Source organism: Narcine bancroftii, chromosome 10 (genome assembly GCF_036971445.1).
Source record: "Narcine bancroftii isolate sNarBan1 chromosome 10, sNarBan1.hap1, whole genome shotgun sequence".
In the NCBI taxonomy this organism is placed as follows: Eukaryota; Metazoa; Chordata; class Chondrichthyes; order Torpediniformes; family Narcinidae; genus Narcine; species Narcine bancroftii.
The window spans coordinates 7,852,025-7,879,087 of NC_091478.1; the positions used below are offsets into that span (position 1 = coordinate 7,852,025).

At 38.7% G+C, this 27,063-nt stretch overlaps 1 protein-coding gene across 1 annotated transcript in view; it reads left to right on the forward strand.

Annotated features, from left to right (window-relative positions):
• Positions 1-27,063, forward strand: part of adam12b (ADAM metallopeptidase domain 12b) — a 275,387-nt gene that overhangs the window by 183,533 nt on the left and 64,791 nt on the right. The window contains exon 12 of the mRNA XM_069899558.1: positions 9,525-9,673. Coding sequence (XP_069755659.1) covers positions 9,525-9,673 — 149 coding nt within the window. The remainder of the gene's footprint in view (positions 1-9,524; positions 9,674-27,063) is intronic.

Here is a 27,063-nt window from a genome sequence, read left to right on the forward strand (position 1 = left end):
CAGGCTGAACTGTCAATGGGGGAAACTAATGTTTTAAAATATATATATATACATTTAGAAATTGTTGTTGTTAGTCGTTCATTAGATTGAAACAGCCAGTAACCTTCTGTGAAATGCTTATCTTGTACCATAAACCCATGAGTTACCATGTGCCCTGATCCCCACTCCAACCATCTCACTGCCTCCCCATTACCACCACTGCAATATACCTCTCATGGCCTGCTGGATAGCATTTACTCTCCAAAATTAAAAATATTTGTTCCCAAATAATTTTTTTGGATTTTTTTTCTTTGTACCATAGCATTCATGTTCAATGGATGTTTTCTTTCATGCTTCATCTACTTATTGTTAAGTAAAGAACCCTCTTTCATGATTCTGAAGCCAATCATTAAAGTGTCAACAGATTATCTGTATTTCCTAAAGGTGCCAAATTAAAACTTTTAAAAGCCTGTGTAAAGTCATATTTTTCATGCCTTTTCTCGTTAAAACTGACAATCCGTCAGTCTATGTTTGTTCTGGACTTCATCCAGATATTTGGCTTTCACTGCAATTATAATTAAGTGGTGCCATTTTCATTTAAATCACAAAAACATTGTACTGAATAAAGCGTAGAAGAGGGATCAAATGACTTGCGTTACTAATAATGACTACATAAAAGCAACAGTCCTTTTGCTAAGTAGCTCAGTGCTAGTTCATTGATGTTTTAGTGATTTTCTAGTGAAGAGTTCATCATCAAGCTGCAGAATGGTGATTAAGATCAACATAATCTGCTGGAAAAACTCAACGGGTCAAAGCAGCATCAGTGGGAGAAAAAGAATGGTCAACATTTTGGAGTGAAACCTTCTGTCTAGACTTGATGAAGGGTTTCCAGCCCAAAATGTTGACCATTCCTTTTCTCCCACTGATACTACTCAACCTGCTGAGTTCCATTCACTTAGCTTCAGACTCCAGCATCTGCACTTTGCTATCTGACTCCTGGATGGTGATTAATTTAGTCTTAACCATACACATTCTGAAACTTCAACGATTGTTCCTCACTCTGCTCTCATCATGCCATTGGTGCAAATATGCCCCATGACTTATGACTTATCGCCTTCTCTTTACGAAATGAAAATGGCAAAAGCAATGGTGATGAAGAGGCAGAGCGAGGAAGAATAGAGTGTTGCGAATTGAGTGGGAAAGAGAATTCAGTAAGAGAATATCGTCACCTTCAAAGGATTGTCCATCTTCTAGCATCATACATCTTCTCAAAGATGTTCAGTGCCATCTTGTCTTTAAACAGTAACTCCCATCCTCCCTCCCTTAATTGGTGCCACGTCAGGCTGTAACAGGGAATTGTGTCAGTGGGCAGAGAGTAATGTGATTTACTCATGTAGCTGACAAGGTTGTGCAGATAGTTGTGCAATACAGGAATGGAGCTTGCAGCAGTGTTAAGCAAGACCAGGTGCAATGAAACATGAATGTTGGATGATGCAGATTGTTGGAGATGATGAATGAAAGAACGATAAACTGAACAGCACCTGAGGTTGATTTGCTGACCGCATCAGAGAGGTCTTTGAACTTCTTTCACCGTGTGTCAGGCTTTGACTCCTAGCTTTAGCTATTTGGCTTCTGAGCTTGTGCCTGTGGAGCCTCTCACCCCCTTGAAGCTTCACAACATCTTGCTTCCTTCCTACAATCTTTACCAAAGCTTCCAGTGTAGCACTGGGAAACATTTGGAGCCTGTGCTCTCCCATTAAGTGCATTCTTCACCATTTCTGGCTTTGCTTCAGTTTAATTTAGAATATAATTTAGACATACAGCACAGCAACCCATGAGCCAATTCCACCCAATTGACCTACAGCCCTGGTATGTTATGAATGGTGGAAGGAAACCAGAGCACCTAGAGGAAACCCACACAGACATGGGGAGAACATACAAACTCCTTACAGACAGCACTGTATTCGAACCCCAGTCGCTGGCGCTGCAACACTGATGTGCTAACCGCAGCATTACATGTGCTGTCCTTCTAAGACAGTTGTCAGTCCTTCCCAAGCCACAGTACATCTCCATTTTAAGAAGCATAGCCTGACTTCAAGCACAGGTGGGTAACTCTCACATGTTCCAGGCATTGATTATGATTTAGCCCAGACAGAAAGCTAGAATCATTCAGTTTCACTGAATGTCTAACAAATAAAAGGTTTTAATATACATTCATGTAATTATTTGTGCCAGTGTAAATGTATGTCAACAGCTTGGCATTATGTCTTAGTCCCAATACTTCCAAATATAGTATTCAAAATAGGTTTTATACTTAGTGCTGGGTATAATTACAAAGGTTAATAGTAAAGTTTTTCTTGGTTTTCTGAAAGGAAAAGGAGACCAAACTCCTAATTAGTTTCATCGAGATTATCAGCAACTTGGCCTCAGCATCTTGGAATAAAGTAGAGAGATATCAGCCAAATTCTGGTAATCTTTGCATTCTGTGTGAAAATGTGTCTGTAGAGTTAAGTAATGGCAAGATCAGGCTCAATATGTCATTTTCCATGGGATAGTAGCATGTCTATAGCCATGAAGAATTTCCACTACAGTGAGAAATTGGAACGGTGCCTCGGGATGACTGAGCATTTTAAGTATAGAAGAAAGTAATGGTGAGAAAATTGGACATAAAAAGACCCTGATGGATCTATTTCTGATTTCTATCCAGTGGTCTCCCCTATTGAATGATATGTATCTCCAGGTTTTAGCCTAAATACTTGGTCCCAGTAGGGGACCACAGCTTCAGGGGAAGAAAGGTTTTGGCAGGAAAGTTTTTAACGGGGGACTTTTGTTGCATGTTCAAAACTATTAGCTTCACTCTGTATTGTGCAAACGCCAAAGTTTTTTTTCTTTGAAATAATTGTGTACTTACTGAACTTGCTACATTTGTGGATTTATAATTCCTTCTTCCATTCCGCAAATCTAAAGGATGCATATTTTTGCTCACAATTTAATAATCTGTAATGGTTTTGTCAACCCAAGCTTGATCCAGCATAGTTAATAACTTTATTTCATTGTTTTTCTTTAAAATTTGTTTGTTTTTCAATTAAAAATTATTTTCTGCAAACATTGATAAAGCTATTATCTTAATTGTAAGGAAAACCCATTCATCCAAGGTCGGTCATATCCATGCAAACAACATTATCATTTTTTAAAATTAAATTAATTTTCCTGAATAGATTGAATGGTCATAATGAAACATGTCTTATGTGTATTAAGGTATTCATTGGACACTGGTATCTGTCCCAAATAGCCAGCAGAAATGTCCATAGTATTTCTCCAAATAGCTTTCAATAATTTCAGGAAGAAATGGGACTAAAAGGCTTCATTCATCTTTCTTCTAATGTTTCCACTATATTGAGTGAGATTTGAATTAACTTCTCCCACACAATCAAAATCTAACTGGATAGGAATTACCCTGAGAAAAAAACAAGTACAGTAAAACCCCTGCGATCTGGAATTTGACCAACCAGCAGCCTCAAGCAACCGGCAAAAAAAAATCTAGGAAAATAACTACTTAGGAAATACAGAAGGTTAAAATTGGTGTCCCTAAAGGTTAGATCACCAATCCACGCGTCATTCGATCTCAAGCAAACGGAAAATTCACCTATCCGGCATCTACCAATCCCCCCCATGGGTGTGGATACCAGGGATTTTACAGTATTTTAAACTTTCTGGGCCTGTTGGATCCTTTCAACTTCTATGGTTCTCTCCCTACTATCTTCAACCAAGAGCTTTTTTTTAAAGTTTGGACACAAATCATCAATCAATGATGTTGCTTGGTTTACAAAGTCAATATTTTCATCCAGTTTCTGCTGTTTGGATAATGGAAATTCACATTTTCAGAATTCACAAATCACAACCAAAAACTTGAGATACGGAATAAAATTTGCTCTTGCTGAATTTATGTGGGGGAAAAAAGTGAACAAATAAATAAATTTTTTCAGCTCGCATTTTTTGATACACCCACGGGTGACATGGCTTTGGCATTATGGAATGTCATAATAGGAATAATTTTTTGGGAAAGCAACTTCCCCCACCCCCCCCCCCCGCCCTCTTTGTATCACAACATAACCAGCAAACATATATGTAGAACCTTGCATGAACCAAAGTATTTGGACCTCGTTTTAGTCATAATTACAGCATGAAAACTACCACTTACTAACCATGTTAATTACATTGTCACCAATGTTTTCTCTCAGCTACATTAAAAATGTGCTCTGATACATTTACAATTTCTGTCCCAAAATATTGTAATACGGCTTTCAAAAATATTTAATGTACCACTTTATTTTAAAATGTAATTTTAAACAAGTGACATTGACAAATGGCACAACCTATTACTGGTATAGTTACTAAACAAAGTGTGCGTGTTTTTTACTGTAATAAAATATTTGAAGACAAACTGCTTGTGCCTTTGCACTTAATTGCAGAACCATTTCAATTGTGAGGTTATCCACAGAATTGTTGGCCAGCATAATTAGCAAATATTAGGCATGAGGGATAACTTGAGCTTGATTTTATCATATTTTTGAACACATCGTTTTCCAATTACTGGTACCTATTTTATTTGTGTTAAAAAGCAAGGCAAACAGACTCCCAGAAACGTGATTTGTACTGGCAAAACTTGCTCCAGAAATTTCATGACCTTTTGCATCATTGGAAATTTTTGTCAAGTTGACTTTGTCAGAACAGCCTACAAGATGTGCTCTCCTTTTTTTCTCATTCCCTGAAACTTGAAAATCGCATAAATTTGGGCTTATCTGAAAACTTGAGGACTGGAGTAAATAAATGTTCCCGAAGGGGGTTTAATCCATAAACTGAGAAGCTGCTTTTCTAATCCTCCAGGCCCAGGAGGTCTACAGCTGAATGATTTATCCAGCCCACATTTCTCATATTAATCACACAGACAATTTCAACAACCATTACTGTCAGATCTGATTTAAACTAACAAGTTCCAACTGAGTACAAGATGAAATGGGGAAAATATAAAAAGGGTCTTTTGGTTAGATTTGGCCCTGATTGCCTGTTAGATATTGCCATACTTGACATGTACAAGTTTGAAGCAGGAAGTTACAAGTGGACATTTAGTGGTTAAGTAAGTGGGAAAACATCTGTGGCAGATAAAGTCCAATATGGATGAGAGTGAGGTATTTTATTCTGTATCCAAGAAAATCAAATGGATTATTTTCTTCTTGGCAAGAAAGAAAGAATTCTGTAAAGGCAAGGGGTAACAAATTAGAAATACATGAAAAACTGTATGAGACACTGAAATACATTAACCAGAAATCAAGGGGCCAGTTCTGACTAATGAACTGAAATCAGGTCTCAACAGAGCATCCCCAAGACAGAAGATGGTTTTCACAATGCCATTCCCTTAGGGTGGGAGGTGGTGAAATGACAGTGAAGCTAAGTTTGGGCTTAGTGTAGGTAGTACATACCTATAAATGAAGGCCAGGAATAGGCCACTTGACGGTTCATACCTGGTCATTGATACAACATAATCACGGCCGATCTGATTTTAAATTCAATGTCATGTTCTTAATTTCATCAAGAATTGATCTACTGCTATCTTAAACGTATTTAAAGGCTTTATTTGCACTGCCTTTCAAGTCGAAAGAGACAAAATTCTTAAGTAGTGTATCCCTTTTAGCCATATTCTTATTCAAATAACTCCAATGAATTGAGCAAGTATGATTCCCCTTTCACAGTGTTGACTTTGCCTGATTACCTTGATTTTTTTCAGCATCTATTAATGATGTTACTCTCCTTTTTTGAATAAAGGATCTTTTATTTAATGAGACAGTTTTTCTTCAATGTACGGGCAGATTCTTCCTGCGGGCACTGATTGGAAGGTCTACTTGGTGCAGTGGTAGAACCAGCTGAGTTTGTTCTTTGGTGGAGTTTGATTGTTTTGTTTTGACTTGGGTACTTTTGTGGAAAAGTATATAGATTAAGTTCCGTTGGAATGTTCAATGGCAATTGCTGCTTCGTGGTGCCTTGGTGGGGAGGGACAATATTTGTTCCCCTCTCCTTTCTCATCCTCCTCCTATTACATTGGACAACAAAGATTTTTTCCTGAACGCTTTTGGATGTATTTTATGGATTTTGGGGGACTGATCATAAAAATCACCTTAAAATTTTTTTATCACGTACCGTTTTTTAGATATAACCTATTTTTGTGATTTTCTGTTATATTTTAAGTCTGCTGGTATATTGTCCACAAATCAAGCTGTTTTGGTCAGTCCAAACATGCCTGGGCATGCACTCAGTGCAGGAGCTATGCAAAGTTTTGGGCCTGGGCATGCTTAGTCAGGATAGAGGCAGACATGCTATAAAGGAGCTCACATATATTAATGTTGTGCATTACATTGATCTAGAGTGAACGGACGTTGATGTATGTGCTTTTCAGACAATAGCATTGTGAGTGTACTTAATAGCATTTTTGTCTTCAGGAAGATTCACATCAGCAGAAATGTCTCGTCAATGTCACAACAGGTGTGATACATTCTGTTAAATTTGTGGCGAGTGTACGCTTAAGGCTTAAAGACACAGCATGTCTGCACTTATTAAGAAACCCAATGAGCTCTACACCAGTTGTAAAATTGGTGACCAAGACAAACTCTGGGCTCCTCACATTTCTTGTGCAACATGGGCTGTCAATTTGAGAGAGAGGTACTCAGAAGTAAAGTTCATAAAAGTTAATTTAATGTTTATCCAACTTCCTACGTGATAGAACAAATCTGAAATTATCTTTGTGTCCAGCTTGAGGCTGTCTATTATAATTCCCAATTTATTTTTCAGGAATCAAACCTTTTGGAAAAAAAAATTGTTGTCCTGTGTAATTTAAGTGCAAACATGATCTCACCACCAATAAATACTGATACTGATGTTATAGCAATTAATAATTTATGATTTTTTGATTTTTGACAAAATGTGTATTTGGAGGGACTGAAAAACTCAGGAGGTGAACAACTATTTCCTAATATTCAAAAAGTTGTTTATGCAAGCCCACAGCAATCTGTCAGCAGGTTTTCAAGAGTACAAGTTTTCAGAAGAATTTGCATAGTTTTAAGGTGATTAAGGATGACAACAAATGCATTTTGACGCACAGCAAATAACTGGAGGAGCTGAGACTGAGTCAATGATCTGCAGGCTTTTATTCACATTGATCAGAGACCTCGTCCTGTGCCTTGACCTGGGATTTCTGGGGAAGGGTCAAGTTGTTAGAGGCTTTATACATGGTCAAAGAGGGAGGGACCACAGGTACAGTCACAGAACGGGCAGAACCAGGTAATCAGAAATACAGCAGCTCACCACACATTTCTTTTTGAATAATTGCATAAAATAACCAGGGGTTCAGGCCCTAAACATTAGAAATATCTCTTTGCTTAATTTCAAGGCTGTACCGGCTGCATTTGTCCAGCACTTTTGTGTATTGCAACACAATCCTAGCAACTGCTTAACTCTCAGTAACAAGATATTATTTTGGAGATTGAAGCAGGCAAATTTTTCAGCCATTTGCATAGATTTTACCTGCTGATGCAGTCAGAATTATTTGTAGTATTTCCCAAAATTGCGTTTAAAAACAAAACAATCTTAACAATTCCTTTAACTCAAAAATCATTTCTCTGAGATTGACAGAAGCAAGAGAGAAAACATCTAAGGTGAGGTGGTGTGTGAAAGAGAAATAAAATACTCTAGAACAAGGATAAATATATTTCTTTAATGTGAATAATTCAAGGAATTTTGTTTCACAGGCTTTTTTTTTACAATTACTTGAAAGTAAAGGAGATAACCAAAGGTTTTCTGGACTATTATAAAAGTTATCACCAACTGAAAATAAGAAAATGGAGAAACCATTTGATTCACATCTTCTTCTTTTTCTTCTTTGGCTTGGCTTCGCGGACGAAGATTTATGGAGGGGGTAAAAAGTCCACGTCAGCTGCAGGCTCGTTTGTGGCTGACCAGTCCGATGCGGGACAGGCAGACACGATTGCAGCGGTTGCAAGGGAAAGTTGGTTGGTTGGGGTTGGGTGTTGGGTTTTTCCTCCTTTGCCTTTTGTCAGTGATGTGGGCTCTGCGGTCTTCTTCAAAGGAGGCTGCTGCCCGCCAAACTGTGAGGCGCCAAGATGCACGGTTTGAGGCGTTATCAGCCCACTGGCGGTGGTCAATGTGGCAGGCACCAAGAGATTTCTTTAGGCAGTCCTTGTACCTTTTCTTTGGTGCACCTCTGTCACGGTGGCCAGTGGAGAGCTCGCCATATAATACGATCTTGGGAAGGCGATGGTCCTCCATTCTGGAGACGTGACCCATCCAGCGCAGCTGGATCTTCAGCAGCTTCAGCATTAGATTCACATCTAATGATAGAGGAACAAGATAATATGCCTAATATTCTCGGCAAATGAGTAATAGATAAAAGAATTTGACATGAGCAAGAAAATAACACAAAAACGATTCTACAGAAGGTCAAAACCTCGGTACTTACTGATTTCTTCAGCATTTAAAAGAAGCAAGTGAGGAAATTGTTTGTACTTAAACCATCATTTTCTAAAGCTCTCTTCATTCAAAATTTCTTACATGATTTGGAAAATTGCAAATTCAACTCCCTTCAGAACACTGAGTGGAAAGAAAAGGAAATTAGAGATCTTTGTGTCTTGTGTATCAAACGTGAGGAAGTTTTGGAGTTTATAATTAAGGGAAAATTGAGCACAGAGGAGAAATCTTGGAAATAGTTCATTGCAACTAGATTCAGATTCCATGCAAACACTGAGATAAAATGACAGGAATTAGGCGAATTATTGATCCAGTTGGGGGTTGCATCAGTAGGAGCTGACAGAGGAGAGAAAATGGATATGTACTCAAATTTAAAGGAAGTGACTTGTGGCATCCCATAGGATATTATAATGCTGGTCGTCAACTATTCACAATCGTTGTTAGTTCTTTAGATAAAGTATTGAGGAGTCATATATCCAGACTTGCTCTTGACACAAGATCGGAAGTATTGCCACCAGCATTGCTAAGTACATAAGGTCACAAAGAGATGTTGGTAGAAAGGGACTTTCTTGAGAGAAAGCTTTTCTGAAAGGAAGGACTCTAAGACAAGGAACATTAATTTCAGAACAATGAGCTGTATTACTTTATGCAAAGCGTGGCAGACCTATGATGTTCCGAGGAGTCGATGCTAGCTCAATGAATAATCTTAATTCAGAAGATAGTGGATTTATGTTAACTAAGGCTTTTAAGGGATATTAGGCAAGGAGAGATCTGTCATGCCCTCAAACAGAGGATCTGAACAGCCTCCTATTGTTCCATCAGAAGTGAATATGGAAATGCTGCTCTGCTGGAGTTTTTCAGAGCAGTGAGTTCATTTACCAGTTGGACAATCTAATCATTATACTGTTTATTTGATTTCTTTTTGACTCTTGGAGCTTTTTTTTAGTTAACATGGCATTCTTTCTGCAGTAGAAACTCTGAAATACAATTCTGATTCTCTGATTCCACAGGATCATTCAGACAATCCTCTTGGAGCAGCAGTAACAATGGCACATGAGCTGGGCCACAACTTTGGCATGAACCACGATACCCCTGAGCGCGGCTGTACCTGCAGGGCATCATCGGACAAAGGAGGCTGCATCATGACACCATCCACAGGGTAAACTATTCTGTCATTCCGAGAGAATGTATTGACCGCCCTGATCATTGAAACCTGGCAGCTTCCAAGGAAATATTTTATTGTTGAAGTGTGAGAAAAGCATTCAAGTATGTAATATTTTATTTTGGCCTGTAAAGATAACATCCCCTTGGAGTTATAAACACACTATTGGCACAAACTAAAGACCAAGGGACTTTACACTGAATAGTATCTGGATCCTTGTGGACCAGTAAAGGTTATTATCTCACCACACCACGTATTCATAACTGATGAATTCAGCATTAAACAGCTATTGTTCCAAAGTCCAAAACTGCTTGCTGTTAACTTTTTCAAATTGCCCAGAAACAAGTATTAGAAATTTCGGACTTTTTATGATGAGATTCTTCTGACTTACATATAAAACTACAACATTCATGACAATCAAATGCTAGATGTCAATGTGGGTAATTACCTTACTGGTTTGATTGATGCAGCTCTACCTCAAATTCTGCTAGCATGTTGAAATATTTTCAACATTTTGATCATGGAAACTTATATAAAATATTACAAAATCAACCCCTAAATGCAAATTTTATATTCTTATTCTCCACACTACATGACTGGTAATTTGTTTATTTGGCCTGTTCCTGATCAGGAATTTAGAGGGGATTGTAAATGGAGTTAGGAAAACTAGTCTTTTGCATGAATCATGAAAAGTTGTGTTGTTTCACATTAGATATCACTTTTATTATAATACTAGAAGAAAACAAATAGGTTAGATATGTTCTATGAACTTTCTATTTTGTGGTTGTTTGACTCAAACCTGGTCATCATCTGCCTATTAAGTTATATTACAGTTGAAAATAATAACAAGAACTAGGCACAGGAGCAGATGGTCTGGCCCTTCGAGCGCTGTCCGCCATCCATTGAGAACATGGCTGATTTTCTATCTCAGCAACTTCCTCACATCCCTTGATTCCAGAAAGGTACCGATCTCTGTTTTGAATGAACACAGTATCTGAGCCTCCAGAGTCATTTGGGGTAGACAATTCTGAGGATTCACCAGGGAAGAAATTGCTCAGTACCTCAGTCATAAATAGCCTATGCTTTACCCCAATAGCATCCAGAGCAATCCTTACCTCATTAATGTGGAAGTGGAAAATGTTCTTTACCTCATATTCATTCTGTGCCCACTAATCCTATTCACATGAATGACAAACTGATGCAATATCCATTAAATTAACTAAATAGACAGTGATATAGTAAAGACAGTTATGTGTGACTGGATTAAAAGGAAACTGAAAACAGAACAGAGGTGTTATAGTACATTGATGGTTTAGTGATAAGAACATAGAACCAGGAGTAGGCATCTGATCCATTGAGTCTGCTCTGTCATTCAATAAATGACCAATCTGGCCACGGATTCTATTCCACATGCCTGCCTGCTCCCTACCACCCTTAATTCCGCTACTGTCTGATTCTTAAAATATTGAATGTGCCAATCTCCACTGCTTCTGGATGGAGAATTCCTCACAAATCCAGTCCTCTCTGTGAGAAACAGTTCTTCCTCATCTCTGTCTTATATTACTCCCCAAATCTTGAGGCTGTGTCCTCTATTTCTGGTATCACCTCTGAATGGAAACAACCTCCCTGCCTCTGTCTTCTCTGTTCTTTCCATAATTTGATACGTTTCCATAAGATCCCCCTCATTGTTCTCCTCTCCAATCAGCATCCACAGAATGTACTCAATCTCTCCGTATTAGCTAAACAGCTCATATCCAGAATCAACGGTGAATCTTCCCTGCACCGCCTCCAAAGCTAGTAACTCCTTTCTCCAGTACGGAGACCCAACTGCACACAGTCCTCCAGGTGCAGCCTCGTCACTTAATATCATAATTCAAAGTAGACAGCTGATTGCCAATCCAAATTCATTACAAGCCTTAGATGTTTAATGTTTAAAGAACTAAATGCCAAGTTATGTCAATTATATGCCGTCCTCATACAAAGATTAACCATGTCATTGACACAATTTATAAAAAACACTGCACCCCTTCATGAAACAACTTGGTTGTAATTCATACAACATGGAACAGGCCCTTTGGCCCAACTTGTCCATGCCGATCATTCTGGGCTGGCTCCACTGCCTACATTTGATTCATATTCCTTCCAAGCCTTCCTATCCGTAGCAGAGAAAAAAATTACATTCCTGGTCTCCCAGTCAACACTTCGTGAATAAAGAATTATCTTTGTTTTATTTTGTTGGATTTTCTCATGCTGAGCTTGATACTGTGCCTGTGTGGAAAATAAGTAGTTGGAGGAGCACAGTGCTTTCACCTTTCTCTAATATATTGCTTGTGACAAGAATCGAATAATTTAGCCAGCAGTGCAGAACCTGATGTGAAATACAAGAAGAAAGATCATTTTTACCCAAGAGGCTTTCTGCTCTAATATGTACCCATGGGTCTCCATTACCTCTCAGTAGTAAATTGTCCCAAGTGCTAACATTGGAGCTTGTCATAACATTTTAATATCAATTTATACTGTCTGAAGGACTAGCCTGATACAGGTTCTATGCCAAAAACCTGTTTCTGAAAACATCACTATTAATATTTCAGGAGTAAAGTCTGAGACATGAAATTTGTGCGTAGGAGTCGCTAAAATAAGATACCACATGAAGTAACATGTCTATGCAATGATAACATGTAGTGCTGGTTACACATGGCAAAGAGATTTTTTCATTGGATGAGATTATTCTGGCAGGAGGTTAGACAAATTATCATAAATTCGGATTCCTGTGCAGAAATTCCTTGTAGAGTATGTCGAAAGAATCATAGGCTTGTTGATCCAAACCCAGGCTTTTATTAACTAGAAGACTGGAGCATATCACATGGAGGTCGACCAGTCCAGAATGACCTGGTCTGGCGAGGAGCAATCCTTTAAGACCTGCCAGTAGGTGGTGCTACACTCTCAGCCAATCACAGTCATCCTACACTACTACCTGTACATAGACACATTGGTGATAGAATCTGGACTCTCACATTCCTCGCACACTTTCATCACTGGAGTTTCAAGCCAATTAAAATCCAACAGTGACAAACTATAATTAATCATTATAGTTTTGAATTAAAATCAATAGGGATTTTTAATTTTAAAATCCGGGAAGCAGTTGAATGCATTTTCATATTACTTTTCCACTAAACATGGTACTTGACATTACATTGTAGATGAGTGCCTCGTCTACATTTGAAGGTAACCATATAACCACTTACAGCACAGAACAGGCCAGTTCGGCCCTACTAGTCCATGCCGTAGCAAATCCCCACCCTCCTAGTCCCACTGACCAGCACCCGGTCCATACCCCTCTAGTCCCCTCCTATCCATGTAACGATCCAGTCTTTCCTTAAATGTAACCAATGATCCCGCCTCGACCACGTCTGCCGGAAGCTCATTCCACATCCCCACCACCCTCTGCGTAAAGAAATTTCCCCTCATGTTCCCCTTATAATTTTCCCCCTTCAATCTTAAACCATGTCCTCTAGTTTGAATCACCCCCTTTCTTAATTGAAAAAGCCTATCCACATTTACTCTGTCTGTCCCTTTTAAAATCTTAAACACCTCGATCAAGTCCCCTCTCAATCTTCTACGCTCCAGAGAAAAAAGCCCCAGTCTGCACAACCTTTCCCTGTAACTCAGACCCTGAAATCCTGTCAACCTTCTCGTGAACCTTCTCTGCACTCTCTCTATTTTGTTTATATCTTTCCTATAATTTGGTGACCAAAACTGTACACAGTACTCCAAATTTGGCCTCACCAATGCCTTGTACAATTTCATCATAACCTCCCTACTCTTGAATTCAATACTCCAATTTGTGAAGGCCAACATTCCAAATGCCTTCTTCACCACACCATCTACCTGAGTATCAGCCTTAAGGGTACTATTTACCATAACTCCTAAATCCCTTTGTTGCTCTGCACTCCTCAATTGTCTGCCATTCAATGTAAATGACCTATTTAAATTTGCCTTTCCAAAATGTAGCACCTCACATTTATCTGTATTAAATTCCATCAGCCATTTCTCAGCCCACACCTCCAGCCTTCCTAAATCACCTTTTAATCTACAGTAATCTACCTCACTGTCCACAACACCACCAATCTTTGTGTCATCCGCAAACTTGCTTATCCAATTCTCCACCCCTACATCCAGATCGTTAATATATATAACAAATAATAGTGGACCCAGGACCGAACCCTGAGGAACTCCACTAGTCACCGGCCTCCAATTGGACAAACAATTTTCTACCACTACTCTGACACCTCCCATCCAACCACTGCTGAATCCATTTCACTACCTCCTTATTTATACCTAATGCCTCCACCTTTTTTATAACCTAATATGATTGAAATCTGTCGAGCCTTAAAAGAAAACTGTTAAAATTTCATTTATGTTGTCCAATGATATGATGCATCAATACCTGGTTAGATCAACTGATTTCACCTTATTTTGATCCTCTTATGATGTCTGGAAGTTATGCAGGTACAAGTCCATGTAAATATTTATTCTAAAATGGGAGAATTTTATAAAGATTTTACTCATAATAGGGACTATTCAAAATATATAAAAAGATGATTTGACAGAAAACATTTTGATGAATTTACACATCCCAAAGAATCTCTAGTGAATTGAACGATCAGAATAGAGACTGTCTTGGGGTGTGGCCATGAGAGGGATCTCGGCAGATGTGTCTTGGATGAGGTCTCTGTGAAGAGTATTAAAAAGATGGTTTAAACGTTTAAAATTAAGAATGTTTTCACTGTGGATGAACAAAATGATCACTAAGAGGCCAAGACAGCAAAAAAAGAAGATCGGAAGAGACATTTGGCTCAGCCAGGAACACTGGAAGCCCGAAATGGAGCGACATAAGAGCAACCTTGGGACCGGGTGATCCCGGCAGTGCTGGGGGTGGAGGTTGGTGCGAGACCTGAATATAATCCTGGATAAGATGGAGACTCTATGCACTTGTTTCACGAATGATTCAATGCAACAAATGGGCCAAGTTGAAGTCGACTTGGTTAAAATGCAAGGAAAGCCGAAGAAGCTTCTTTGAAACTTGGATCCCACAAGTGTTGAGAGAAAATAAGTTCAACTGAAAACTACAATTAGAAAGGGCTCATTGGACCATCAGACCCAGAAGATCTGACGAGCAGCGACCACAGCCGGTCCTGGTAAGTCTTTTGAGTGCAAGGAACAGGAAGCAGTTTTGGGAACAACGTTTGATTACTCCAAACCACACAATGGCCCACTTGAGATCAAAGGTGGGAAGGTATTATTCTGTCAAGTATTTAGCCCAACTTTGATTAAACAAAGGACAGAGTTAGATGATGTAAAAAGCCAAAGAATCTAAAATACTCGATGATGTATCCTGCGACTCTGAGGGGCGAAGTAACAGATGGCGATCGACGTTTTATCAAGGCCACAGAAGAAGTGGAAGAATTTCTACGAAGATTATGAAAAGATTAAAGATATTAAACAAGAAGATTAAGAAGAATGTTTACAATGGGACTAAGTAAAAAGTTTTTTTTGAACCATTTTGTATTTATTGTTAAATGTTATAGAAATTTGCACAGAGAGTTCGAGAAAGAACGAGAACTTGGTAAAAATAGTAGCAGGGTGGAGACTCCGGTCTCAGGGAAAAAATTGCTGTGGGAGAGGAGCGATTTTGCAAGATGGCCCTAAAGGGAGGGGTTCTCTTTTCTCAGAAGGTTTTGGAGGCTGAGCTTCCAGGATTTTTTGTTTACTTCACCGTCAGTCAGAGCAGGGGCAGCATGTATGTTTGTTAAAGAGGAAAGATCACTGTATTACTCGAATAATCGAAAAGCTTTTATTGCTGAACAATATTTGTTAAAGAACTGGTATGCATAGAATATTAAAGTTTATTAGTCTGAATGTTAACATGCTAACCAGGATGGTGAAAAGGAAAAGGGTCTTGGCACAATTTTTAAAAAAAACTAAAGATGGATGTGGTTTTCCTGCAGGAAAACAGATCTTATAAAATCGAAGAATGCTAAATTAAAAAGAAGACAGGCGGTATGTGAGTGGAAAGGGAAGGTTGAGAATCACTGCTCTAGATACAATTGTTACTGAAATATTTTGCTTGAGAAAAATTGTCATTGGCCCATTTCCTTTGGAGTTATGAAACCGTGCACATAACGAGTCAATTAGGTACAATTAAAACAGTGGTTTTTAACCATTTTCTTTCCACCCACATACCACCTTAAGCAATCCTTTACTAAGCACCTATGGCATAAAGATTACTTAAAGTGGTATGTGACTGGAAAGAAAAAGGTTGAGAACCACTGATATACACCTATTTCGCTTTTGATTGCTAATTATAAGATATTGGCAAACGTGTTAGCCAATAGACTGGGATAATGTTTACCTAAATTGATGCATACAGATCAGGTGGAATTTGTTAAAGGACTATTTGTTCAAAGAGTTTGGGTGGGCTGTTTAATGTAATACATATGGCTAAATCAAAATTGAATTCCACTATAACAGTCCCCTTGACATAGAAAAGGCTTTCAGCTGCTTAGAATGGCCTTTTTTATTTAAAATATTGGAGAAATTTGAAATAAGTAGAACATTCATAAATTAGATAAAAACTATAAATCACAAGCCAAAATTACAACTAATAGTTAAATATCAGCAGTTTTCCCTCTGAGTAGATTGAGTAGACAGGGGTATCCCCTGCCCCCAACGCTTTTTATCCTTGCAATTGAACTACTGGCAGAGATTATCTGAAGAGATCCGGATATTAAAGGCTTCAAAGGAAGCCTTGGACAGGAAGAACATAAAATCAGCCTATTTGATGATGATGCGCTACTATATTTATTTATCTGATCTGGCTGAGTCTTTGGAGAAATTACAAACAACACTAGAAAAATATAGAAGAGTTTCAAGTTATAAAATTAATATGGATAAAAGTGAGATAATGCTATTGATGAACTTTGATTATGAAAGATATCAAAAAGGAAGTCGATTTAAATGGAAAGTAGATGGAATCAAATAATTAGGAATAAAGACAATAACCGACAGAATTTGTACAAATTAAATTATACTCCCCTGTTAGGGAACATAGAGAAGGATTTGCAGAAATGAAAAGACTTTGCTTTGGTGGGAAGAGTTAACTGACAAAATGAAAGAGGTGCCAAAATTATAATACCTTTTTCAATCACTGCCCATTTCTTTGCCGAAATTTTTTTAAATCATTAAATAATTGTATTGCGCAATTTCTTTGGAATAATAAGGTGCCAAGAATTTTGATGGAAAAATGAATGTGGGATTATAAAATAGGAGAATTTAGGCTACCGGAGTTTAGAAATTATTATTTGTCAACACAAGCCAGATTTCTTTAATCTTTCTTTGAGGAAGGTGACCCCCCCACCCCACCTTCCCCAACCCTTGGATTCGAATGGATTATACTCAATGAAAGAGGGGGCAGTGAAGGATTTTATTTATAAGTGGAGTGTTAAGTCAATAACAAAAAAGATGGATAATCCTATATTTTAATAATTGTGATTAGAGTATGGCGAGAAATCAATTAATTCACTGGGAAAAATCAGGGATATGATTAAGGGCACCATTATGTAAGAATGTGTTGCTCCCCAATGAATCCAGGTAACAGAATAAGGAATAAGATACATTGAAGACTGCTAGCTGGGAGGAGCTCATGTCTTTTGATCAACTAAAACAGAAATATGGAGTAGCTAATGGGACTTTCTTCTGCTTTTTCCAGCTAAGATTGTTCCTGAGAGAAAGATGGGGGCCAATGTTGGTCCCACTTGAAATTAATGAAATGGAACGAATACACCTAAATTCATAACATTCTCCAGAGTGAGAGGGCAAAACCAGGTTCGCAGAGGTTGAGGGAGAGATGGGAGTTGGACTTAGGTGTTGCAATACCAGTAAGTTGCTGGTCTGAGTGGCGTGTGGATACTATGCAAGATATGGACAGGTTCAGTTTAACTTCCTACACCAACTATATCTTACACCACAGAAGCTACATAGATCAAAATCTGGAATATCAGAGATGTGCTTTAGATGTGTGATTGAAATAGGAACATTTTAACATGCAATGTGGTCGTGTGTGAAGATGTGACCTTTTTGGCAGGATATTGCTGAAATATTAACAAGGCTAACGGGTGGCCTTCACAGGCAACCCGGAGCTTTATCTCTTAAGTAATTTTATTGAAATAAGTAATAAATTAACCAAATTCCAAATTTCTTTTATCAAAATAACCTTAGCAGTGGCAAAAAAATGTATTGCAATTACTTGGAAGTCTGACTCTCCTTTACCCGTAACACAATGGACTGTAGGGATGAATAGTTAAATACCTATAGAAAAAATTACATATAATTTAAAGAAAAAAGATGGCATATTTGTCAAGACGTGGCAGCCACGTTTAGACCATTTAAGGGCCCAATTATAATTTTAAAAAATAAATATAATAAGGTTATAGTATAAACAAATATGACTTCTCCATAGAGATTTTTTTATGGTTAATATAGATGTGAGCTCTGACAGTGTGTGGATTTATATTTGTGGAGGGGAGGGGTTCTATGTTTGTCTTTTGTATGAAAAAGTTTAATATATTGTGATATTGAAGATTTAATTATATATATTTATGAAAAATAAAAATAAAATATTTAAAAAAACAATAAAGACTGTCTTCAACCAACCTGTGGGAGAAAATTATAGAGGGGTTTAAAGTTCCATCTTGTGGAATCCTATCTCAACTCTTCTGATCTTGAGGGTAGGAAATTATCCTTGGAGGAAATCATTAAAACAGTTTAATGAGGATTTGTTCACTTTAACATCTGCAAGATGGATTTTGTGGTCTTTGGGAAACCTGGGAACAAAGGGGAGAAAAGTATGACCAGGTGCCTCCACAGTTCACATGTGGACCACGAGGAGCGGGTGCATCCTGTCTGGCCCTGCCCAAACTCAGTGGCCCATCGGCCAAGTTGACTGAGGCCATGAAATTAATGCAAAATTTTAAAATTTCGTCCTGTTGTTAGATTTGGAAGAACCTCTAAGAAACATTTACCTCTGAGCTACTTGGCTACTAAAAATTTCCCCCAGTTCTTTCCTTCCCAGTGTTAATATTGAAGCATTTACACACTATTTATTGTATAGATGGGCCAGATCTAGATACTATTTCCAAAGAAAGTAAATACCAGTAATAACATTTTAATTAGGCTAGGTTCTGTGTCCAAAGAAAGGAATAACATTATAATTAGGCCAGTTTTATAATTTGCTCTGATTATGGGAAATAACACTGTATGCATACATCTGAAGATGACTTGCAAAACAAACAAATGAAAAACAGCAATCTGAGTGGAAATATCATCTGAGGCCAAAGGTCTGTTCAAACTTCTTTAATCCAATGTCAAGGGACATTGCTGTTGAACACACTTGCTTTAAAAAATTGGAATCTAGGGGGTTTTCTCCAACCGGTAGAGAATGTAATGTTTCTGTTTACCATATTTAAACACAGCCAATCTATCTTTGCTTTACATCAGCGATTTTCCTTCAGATTCAGATGTCGTGACTTGCCAGCACGCAATTGTATTGCAATATCATTTTTTCCCCCACATTAACCCTTTATCTATCCTCAAAGTTCCCAACAATGTCAGGAATAAGAACAGTGTCATATTCAAGCTCAAGGTTTGTATATTTCACCTGTTTTTCTTTTGTAATTTACTTTACTGATGGATCTAGAATGGGGAAGGGAGATGAGCCAACATTTTGCAGCTACTTTGCGTGGCTGCGTGATTTCCTCTAGGAAAACTGTTGTCTGAGTGAAATTCCCAGTGTGGTCTAGAGACAGACCCCTCCAGATTAATGCTTACAAGCTGTCAGCGTTTGATGAATTAGCTTTCATGGTTCATTTTATGCTTGAGCCACAACTTCAAAGTGTTTTTGTTACATTTGTGAATATATTTTTTTGTCAAGCTACCCAGGCCATGTGTCAAATCTGTCACCAATCATAACAACATTAAATCTTTATTAACGGGTCCGTTCTTCATCACAAAGTCTTTTTATGCATCTTATGAAAATAACATTTCAAATTGAAGTTAAATATTTTTACACAGTTCTTTGGAAACAACATGAACAATAAACAGAGTAGAAATACTTAAGTAGTAAAAAGATGTTGTAATAAGACCTTCATCCTGATATTTACAGAGACGAGCTGAAGGTATATTATGACTGGGAAATTTAACAGCAGTTTCTAATTTAATTTTTGGGCTTTATTTTACAGCTGCAGGCAGTTCACCCACACCAAGTTCTGGCCAAAGAGTGCAGAAGAGGGAGGGGTCATTGGTTGGATGTATGAGGTGAATCAGAGATCCAGAGAGTTAATCAGGAACCAGAGAGATGGGCAAGGATTGAAGAGATTGTGGGTTGCAGTTGAAGAGTACTCTATGGGAACAAGGGTCAAGTTGCAGGGAGGTTAATAGTTCTTGTGTGGTGAGCAGGGCCTGACCCATAAACATTGCTGACAGAATCTTATTTTTGGATTTACCTGGGAAGCCCTGTTTGCATAGAGCTAAACATTGAAGTTAAGATATTTCAATTATGGGCCTCCCTGAGAAGACAAAGTTAGTTAATTCCTCTCCAATCTTTTTTCAGACTGAATCAGTTTAGTTGGAATCCAATGACTACTCCCCACCCCAACCCGCATCCTATCCCTGCTGAGAGAGAACTGGGAGTTAAAATGATCCATTTCATTGTCAATTTCCTACTTTGCTAAATTGCCTGCTCGTTTCTGGAGTTTCCTCACTCATTTTGTCACATTGTAATCTTGAGTGAGAGGCCATCAAGGCAAAGAGACATTGGTGTTCCCCAAAAGTATCACTGGTGCTTCTTCTCAGAAGGCAAGAGATATTACTCAGGCCAGGAGGCCAACTTTTCTCTTTATTCCTGACAAGATTAACAATGATGTTTGCAGCTGGAAATGGGGGCAGAGCATCCCTGAAACACGTGCTTGGTTCCACTGAGATGGTCGCAGTTTGATTTGTTGTCAAGTAAAATAACTTTTGAAGTTTTAAAATAGCATTCACACAGTACAGAATTAATTGGTCTCTCTTGGTTTTTATGTTCCACATCAGTCTCCACTCATTCTGCTTCACCTAACCATCTGAGGCAGTGCTGCACTGTGTTTCTCTCTTTCCTGCATTTTTCTTGTTTCGTGGTTCCTTTTTGATAGGTTCAACAAAAATGTTACAAAGTTAATAGCAAATATTTAAATTGTACAACTTGCCAGACAGGCCAGCAGCAATGAAGATAGAAGCGATTGCTCCAGAGACAGAATAGAGATTTCAGGAACTAAAAAAAACCCAGCATTATCCTTCCACACACAATCATCTGCGCATCTAATTTTCTCCTTGTTTTGTTCACCTTTGCCATCCACCCCCCCCCCCACATCTTGTTCCACCTGACCATCATTTCCTCTCTATCCATACCTGCCTCCACTTCAACTCATCCCTTCCCTCTGCCACTACTCCTGCATCTCAGAACTGACGCAGGGTCTCAACCTGAAAAATCCACTCACACCTCTTGCCTCTGCGGATGCAGATTGACCTGCAGGAATCTTCCAGCAACTGGTGCTTTTGTGACCAATAAAAGTACACCTTGTTGTGGCTCTGGAGCAGACACAACAAGGAAGTATAATTTTGAAGGCTTGCATGATGGTGGAGAGGTGAAATGGCCTCTAGAATACGCTGACTTGGTTTGCCCTAAACGCACTGTCGGAGGTAGTTGCCTAAAATCCTCTACAATGTTATAATGTCTTATCGTGCCAGCGAAGTCGATTACAAACTGAACTCAGATATTTCTGCAAAAGGAGGTGAAATCAATGAATTTATTAGTAGTAGTTTGCTTTATTGACATGAGTTTGGCAGGAACTGTCCAAACCTTCTGTGACTGAGAATTATATTGTAATGAGAACAGTGCCTCTAGTTTTGAAGGCCACTCATTGTTCATTAATATGTTAAATAAGTACAGGTAATTTGGTCTCATGGTGCCAATGTCTTCTTCTTTGGCTTGGCTTCGCGGACGAAGATTAATGGAGGGGTAAAAGTCCACGTCAGCTGCAGGCTCGTTTGTGGCTGACAAGTCCGATGCGGGACAGGCAGACACGGTTGCAGGGGAAAATTTGTTGGTTGGGGTTGGGTGTTGGGTTTTTCCTCCTTTGTCTTTTGTCAGTGAGGTGGGCTCTGCGGTCTTCTTCAAAGGAGGATGCTGCCCACCGAGCTGTGAGGCGCCAAGATGCACGGTTTGAGGCGATATCAGCCCACTGGCAGTGGTCAATGTGGCAGGCACCAAGAGATTTCTTTAGGCAGTCCTTGTACCTCTTCTTTGGTGCACCTCTGACAAGATGGCTAGTGGAGAGCTCGCCATATAACACGATCTTGGGAAGGCGATGGTCCTTCATTCTGGAGACATGACCTACCCAGCGCAGTTGGATCCTCAACAGCGTGGATTCGATGCTGTCGGCCTCTGCCATCTCGAGTACTTCGATGTTAGGAATGAAGTCGCTCCAATGAATGTTGAGGATGGAGCAGAGACAACGCTGGTGGAAGCGTTCTAGGAGCCGTAGGTGATGCCGGTAGAGGACCCATGATTCGGAGCCGATCAGGAGTGTGGGTATGACAACGGCTCTGTATACGCTTATCTTTGTGAGATTTTTCAGTTGGTTGTTTTTCCAGACTCTTTTGTGTAGTCTTCCAAAGGCGCTATTTGCCTTGGCGAGTCTGTTGTCTATCTCGTTGTCGATCCTTGCATCTGATGAAATGGTGCAGCCGAGATAGGTAAACTGGTTGACCGTTTTGAGTTTTGTGTGCCCGATGGAGATGTGGGGGGGCTGGTAGTCATGGTGGGGAGCTGGCTGGTGGAGGACCTCAGTTTTCTTCAGGCTGACTTCCAGGCCAAACATTTTGGCAGTTTCCGCAAAACAGGACGTCAAGCGCTGAAGAGCTGGCTCTGAATGGGCAACTAAAGCGGCATCATCTGCAAAGAGTAGTTCACGGACAAGTTTCTCTTGTGTCTTGGAGGCGCCTCAGATTGAAGAGACTGCCATCCGTGCGGTACCGGATGTAAACAGCGTCTTCATTGTTGGGGTCTTTCATGGCTTGGTTCAGCATCATGCTGAAGAAGATTGAAAAGAGGGTTGGTGCGAGAACACAGCCTTGCTTCGCGCCATTGTTAATGGAGAAGGGTTCAGAGAGCTCATTGTTGTATCTGACCCGACCTTGTTGGTTTTCGTGCAGTTGGATAACCATGTTGAGGAACTTTGGGGGGCATCTGAGGCGCTCTAGTATTTGCCAAAGCCCTTTCCTGCTCACGGTGTCGAAGGCTTTGGTGAGGTCAACAAAGGTGATGTCGAGTCCTTTGTTTTGTTCTCTGCACTTTTCTTGGAGCTGTCTGAGGGCAAAGACCATGCCAATGTAATGAATCTTTAACCACTCTTTCGACCTGGTTTCTCTGTTGTTTTAAATAATATTCATTAATGATGACCAGCAAAGCACGGACATTTGCAAACTGCAATGGGCATTCTTTAACCAAATGATATGTGATCCTATCTCCAGGAAAAGATAAAGATGGAATGGGTGTTGTGTGAAGTTCCATGGTTGATGAAGCTCCTCATGCCAGCTGATCTCAGAAATTTTAATGTGTTGTTCATTAGGGGTAGATTTTATGATGCCATTCGACATAGTGCATCACGTTCAACCATGAGCCCGTTTTTATAGTTTCAGAAGAACATTGTGTGTTCCTCCTACCATCATGTTCCCACTAATTATTTACTCCATCTGATGCTATCCATTATCAGGCCTCAGGAAGTGACTGTAGTCATCAGAATAAAACAAATTGATGCTTTCACATTCAAAATCTCTGCCAACGGCAAGGGAATGGCACGTTTTCCATTAGCTGCTGTAAATGTAAAGATTTTGTCAATTCCTCTTGACTTGAATTAATTGGAGAACATTAGAAGTCATTCTTATTTCATTGTCCATTCTTGCTTCCAGTAGATTCAACAGTTCTCGCGATCCCACTTGATGCCAATATTTTATAATATTTTCTGAGCCATTCAGATCATTGCCCTCTTGGTATTGTCAGAGAAACAGAGATACACTTTCTCTCATTGGGCTCAGTTACTGAATCGACACAAATGTTGTCAAAGTTGCTCGTATTATGGGAGTGTTTACATTCCACAATTTTCTGCTCAAAGTCATTGTAAATATTGAAAAATTGCCAAAACCTGTCATAAATCTGAGCAATTTGGAAGATTTTAAAACATAATTTTAAAAATATTTATGTTCATATATTTTTTCATTTATTTGAAGGTGATCACTTGTTTTGATAAATGTACATCGCCATATTAATTTTTGCTAAATTTTAAATGTATTGAAGTATTTTTTTGCAAAAATTTTAAAACTATTTCCTAGTTTAAAGTCTCCCTAAAGATTTTCAAATTATCACAATGGTCCCCTGGTCAATATCTGGTTTCAGTAATAATTGTTGATAAACAGAGATAGATTTTCTCATTTTTGAAGGCAGGACTAGAGCAGAAACTGGAGTACCACTGAATGCATAAAACGTTTAAAGTTCCATGCCAATTAGCGGAGTATCTGAAAATACAATTACAATTGAACAGAAATCCCAAATCACCAAAATCAATGTATAATCTTACTTCACTGACTTGCAAAAAAAAATGCAAGTTTTCAGCAAAGATTATGTAAAAGTATTCAAAAACTAAAATCCTCCTTTTTTTAAAAGAACAAAGTTGTCTAAATGTTGATCAACTCTAGTTTTGGAACTTCAGCTTAGCATCAGATAATATAATCTTGTTGCACTTTCCCAATTCATGCAAGATGAATCGTGTAAAGTAACGTCTGTATATGATTCCAGATGAAAGTATCTGGTATATTTGTAATCTGATTCCTAACCATTTCCCTTTCAGAATGCAGTTCGTCAATGTAAGAAAAGTAAAACTATATTTAAAAACTTCAAAATCTAGGATCCTTATCTCTTAGTCCTTTCCTGCACATTGTTTTCATTTTAAATGCCCAGTTATATTTAGACTTAAATTAATTTGGAGCATTAGACTTGACCTTTCATTGTTTAATATTGTTTCCAGCAGATTCAATCAGCTTCACAACTTCAACAATCCTGACTTCAGTGCTGCCTACTTGGAGTTCGCATGTTCTCCTGGCTAAGAGTTTCCTTCCACGTCTCAAAGATGTGCCATTTGGTAGATTAATTGGCCAGTGTAAATTAGGTGACTGATCAGAGAACTAGGGCAAGTGAGATGGAATAGACATTTTGGAAGGAATATTGTTAAAAAGGAAATAAAGATAGTTTCCTTGAGGCTGGAATAAATACCCACATCTGTTACAATGTTAAGAAAAGGATTTATTCCATCTTTTCAACTGAAGCTTCACCTGAATCAGTTTTTTCTTAATGTTTGGGGCAATGTTGCATTTTTTCCTTTATTTGCTCCTGTGCTCCTCAGTTTTAAATTTGTAATCTAACAGTTCACATGTAATTAAAGTGCACATTTCAGATTTTATTCAAGGTTATTTGTATACATTTCACAAATTTGACCGTGTAGAAATGACAGCGCTTTTTATAGATAGCCCCACCCCCCCAATTTCAGGACCCCATAATATTTGGGAAATTTGGCTTTGGCTATGTTTAATTGCTTCATTGGTGCAGGTATAAGAGAGCTTTGCTTTTGATCACCTTTAGAGTCTTTAGTTGCCTTTTTTCAACATGAGGACCAGAGTTGTGCCAATGAAAGTCAAAGAAACCTTTGAGGCTGAAAAACAAGAATAAAATAGTAAAGAACATTGCCCAAATCTTAGGATGACCAAAATCAATAGTTTGGAACATCATTAAGAAGAAAGAGTGTACTGTGAGCTCAGGAATTGCAAAAGGACTGGTATTCCAAGGAAGACCTCCATTACTGATGACAGAAGAAAAATCCCAAAATGTACGTCCAACAGATCAGAAACACTCTTCTGGAGGCAGGTGTGGCTATGTCCATGACTACTGTCCGCTCCAACTATGGAACACTGGGGCAAATGAAGGAACACAGTGTCTTTGTCCCCAACGTTATGGAGGGTATCATACTTTCATTGGTGATGTAACTGCTGATGGCAGAAGCAGAATGAATTCTGGTGTATAGAAACATCTGCTCAAGTTTGAGCAAATGCCATCCAAATTCATTGGATGGCGCTTCATCCTACCCCAAGAGATTGATCCCAAACATTTTGCTAAAGCAACAAAGGAGTTTGTCAAAGCTAAAAACTGGAAAATTCTTGAATAGTAATGTCATTGACCTGATCTAAATCTAATTGAGCATGCCTTCCATATGCTGAAGAAAAAACTAAAGAGGACAAGCCCCCGAAACAAGCAGGAGCTGAAGATGGCTGCAGCAGAGGCCTGGCAGAGCATCACCAGAGAAGATACCCAGCACCTGGTGATGAGTCACAGGCTTCAAGCAGTCATTGCATGCAAGGGATATGCAATAAAATACTAAACATGACGACTTTAATATACATACCATTGCTATGTCCCAAACATTATGGGGCTCTGAAATGAGGGGCTTCTGTATAAAAAGTGCTCTAATTCCTACAAATGTATATAAGTAATCTCAACTAAAATCTGGAATGTGCACTTTAATTACATGTGAATTGTTTGATCACAAATTTAAAACTGTGGAGCACAGGGGCAAGTAAAAACGTGTATTTGTCCCAAATATTATGGAGGGCTCTGTATAAAGAACAATCATAAATTCATAAAACTAGAACATACAAAGTTTTATATTTTTATTTACTGATAACACCATTGGTTCATGTTTATATGAAGTTAAAGTGAAAAACATCTTTGTGGGGTGCTTTTTTTTATTTTTCTCCCATTTAATCTTTCCCATGATGGAAGCACTTTCTTGGATCTTATTCTTAACCTGGATGCTTGTAAAGTGATGTCACCATCTGTCCTCCAACACTCTACTTGGGCTAATAGGAAGCTTACTTTTCATTATAGTTGCAGAGCAGTATTTACAAAAGGGAAGCTGTGTACAAAAAGCCCACAGGTGGCTATGACCGCTAAATTTATGGTGGCTGCAAAAATGCATTAACTTGGTCAAGCACAGCAGGCTAATCATTGATTCCCCTGAGGGATAGCTGCTTCAGAGTTATATAGACCCAGAACGTCACACAGACTGGGCTTTAAGCAGTTAAAACATTTCCTTTTGAATATGTGAAATAAACAGACTGCATGTGAGAGAGGCCAGGAGAGTGGGGACGGGTTTGAATCAGCAAGTGGAAGGCGGTGGGATTTCAGATGA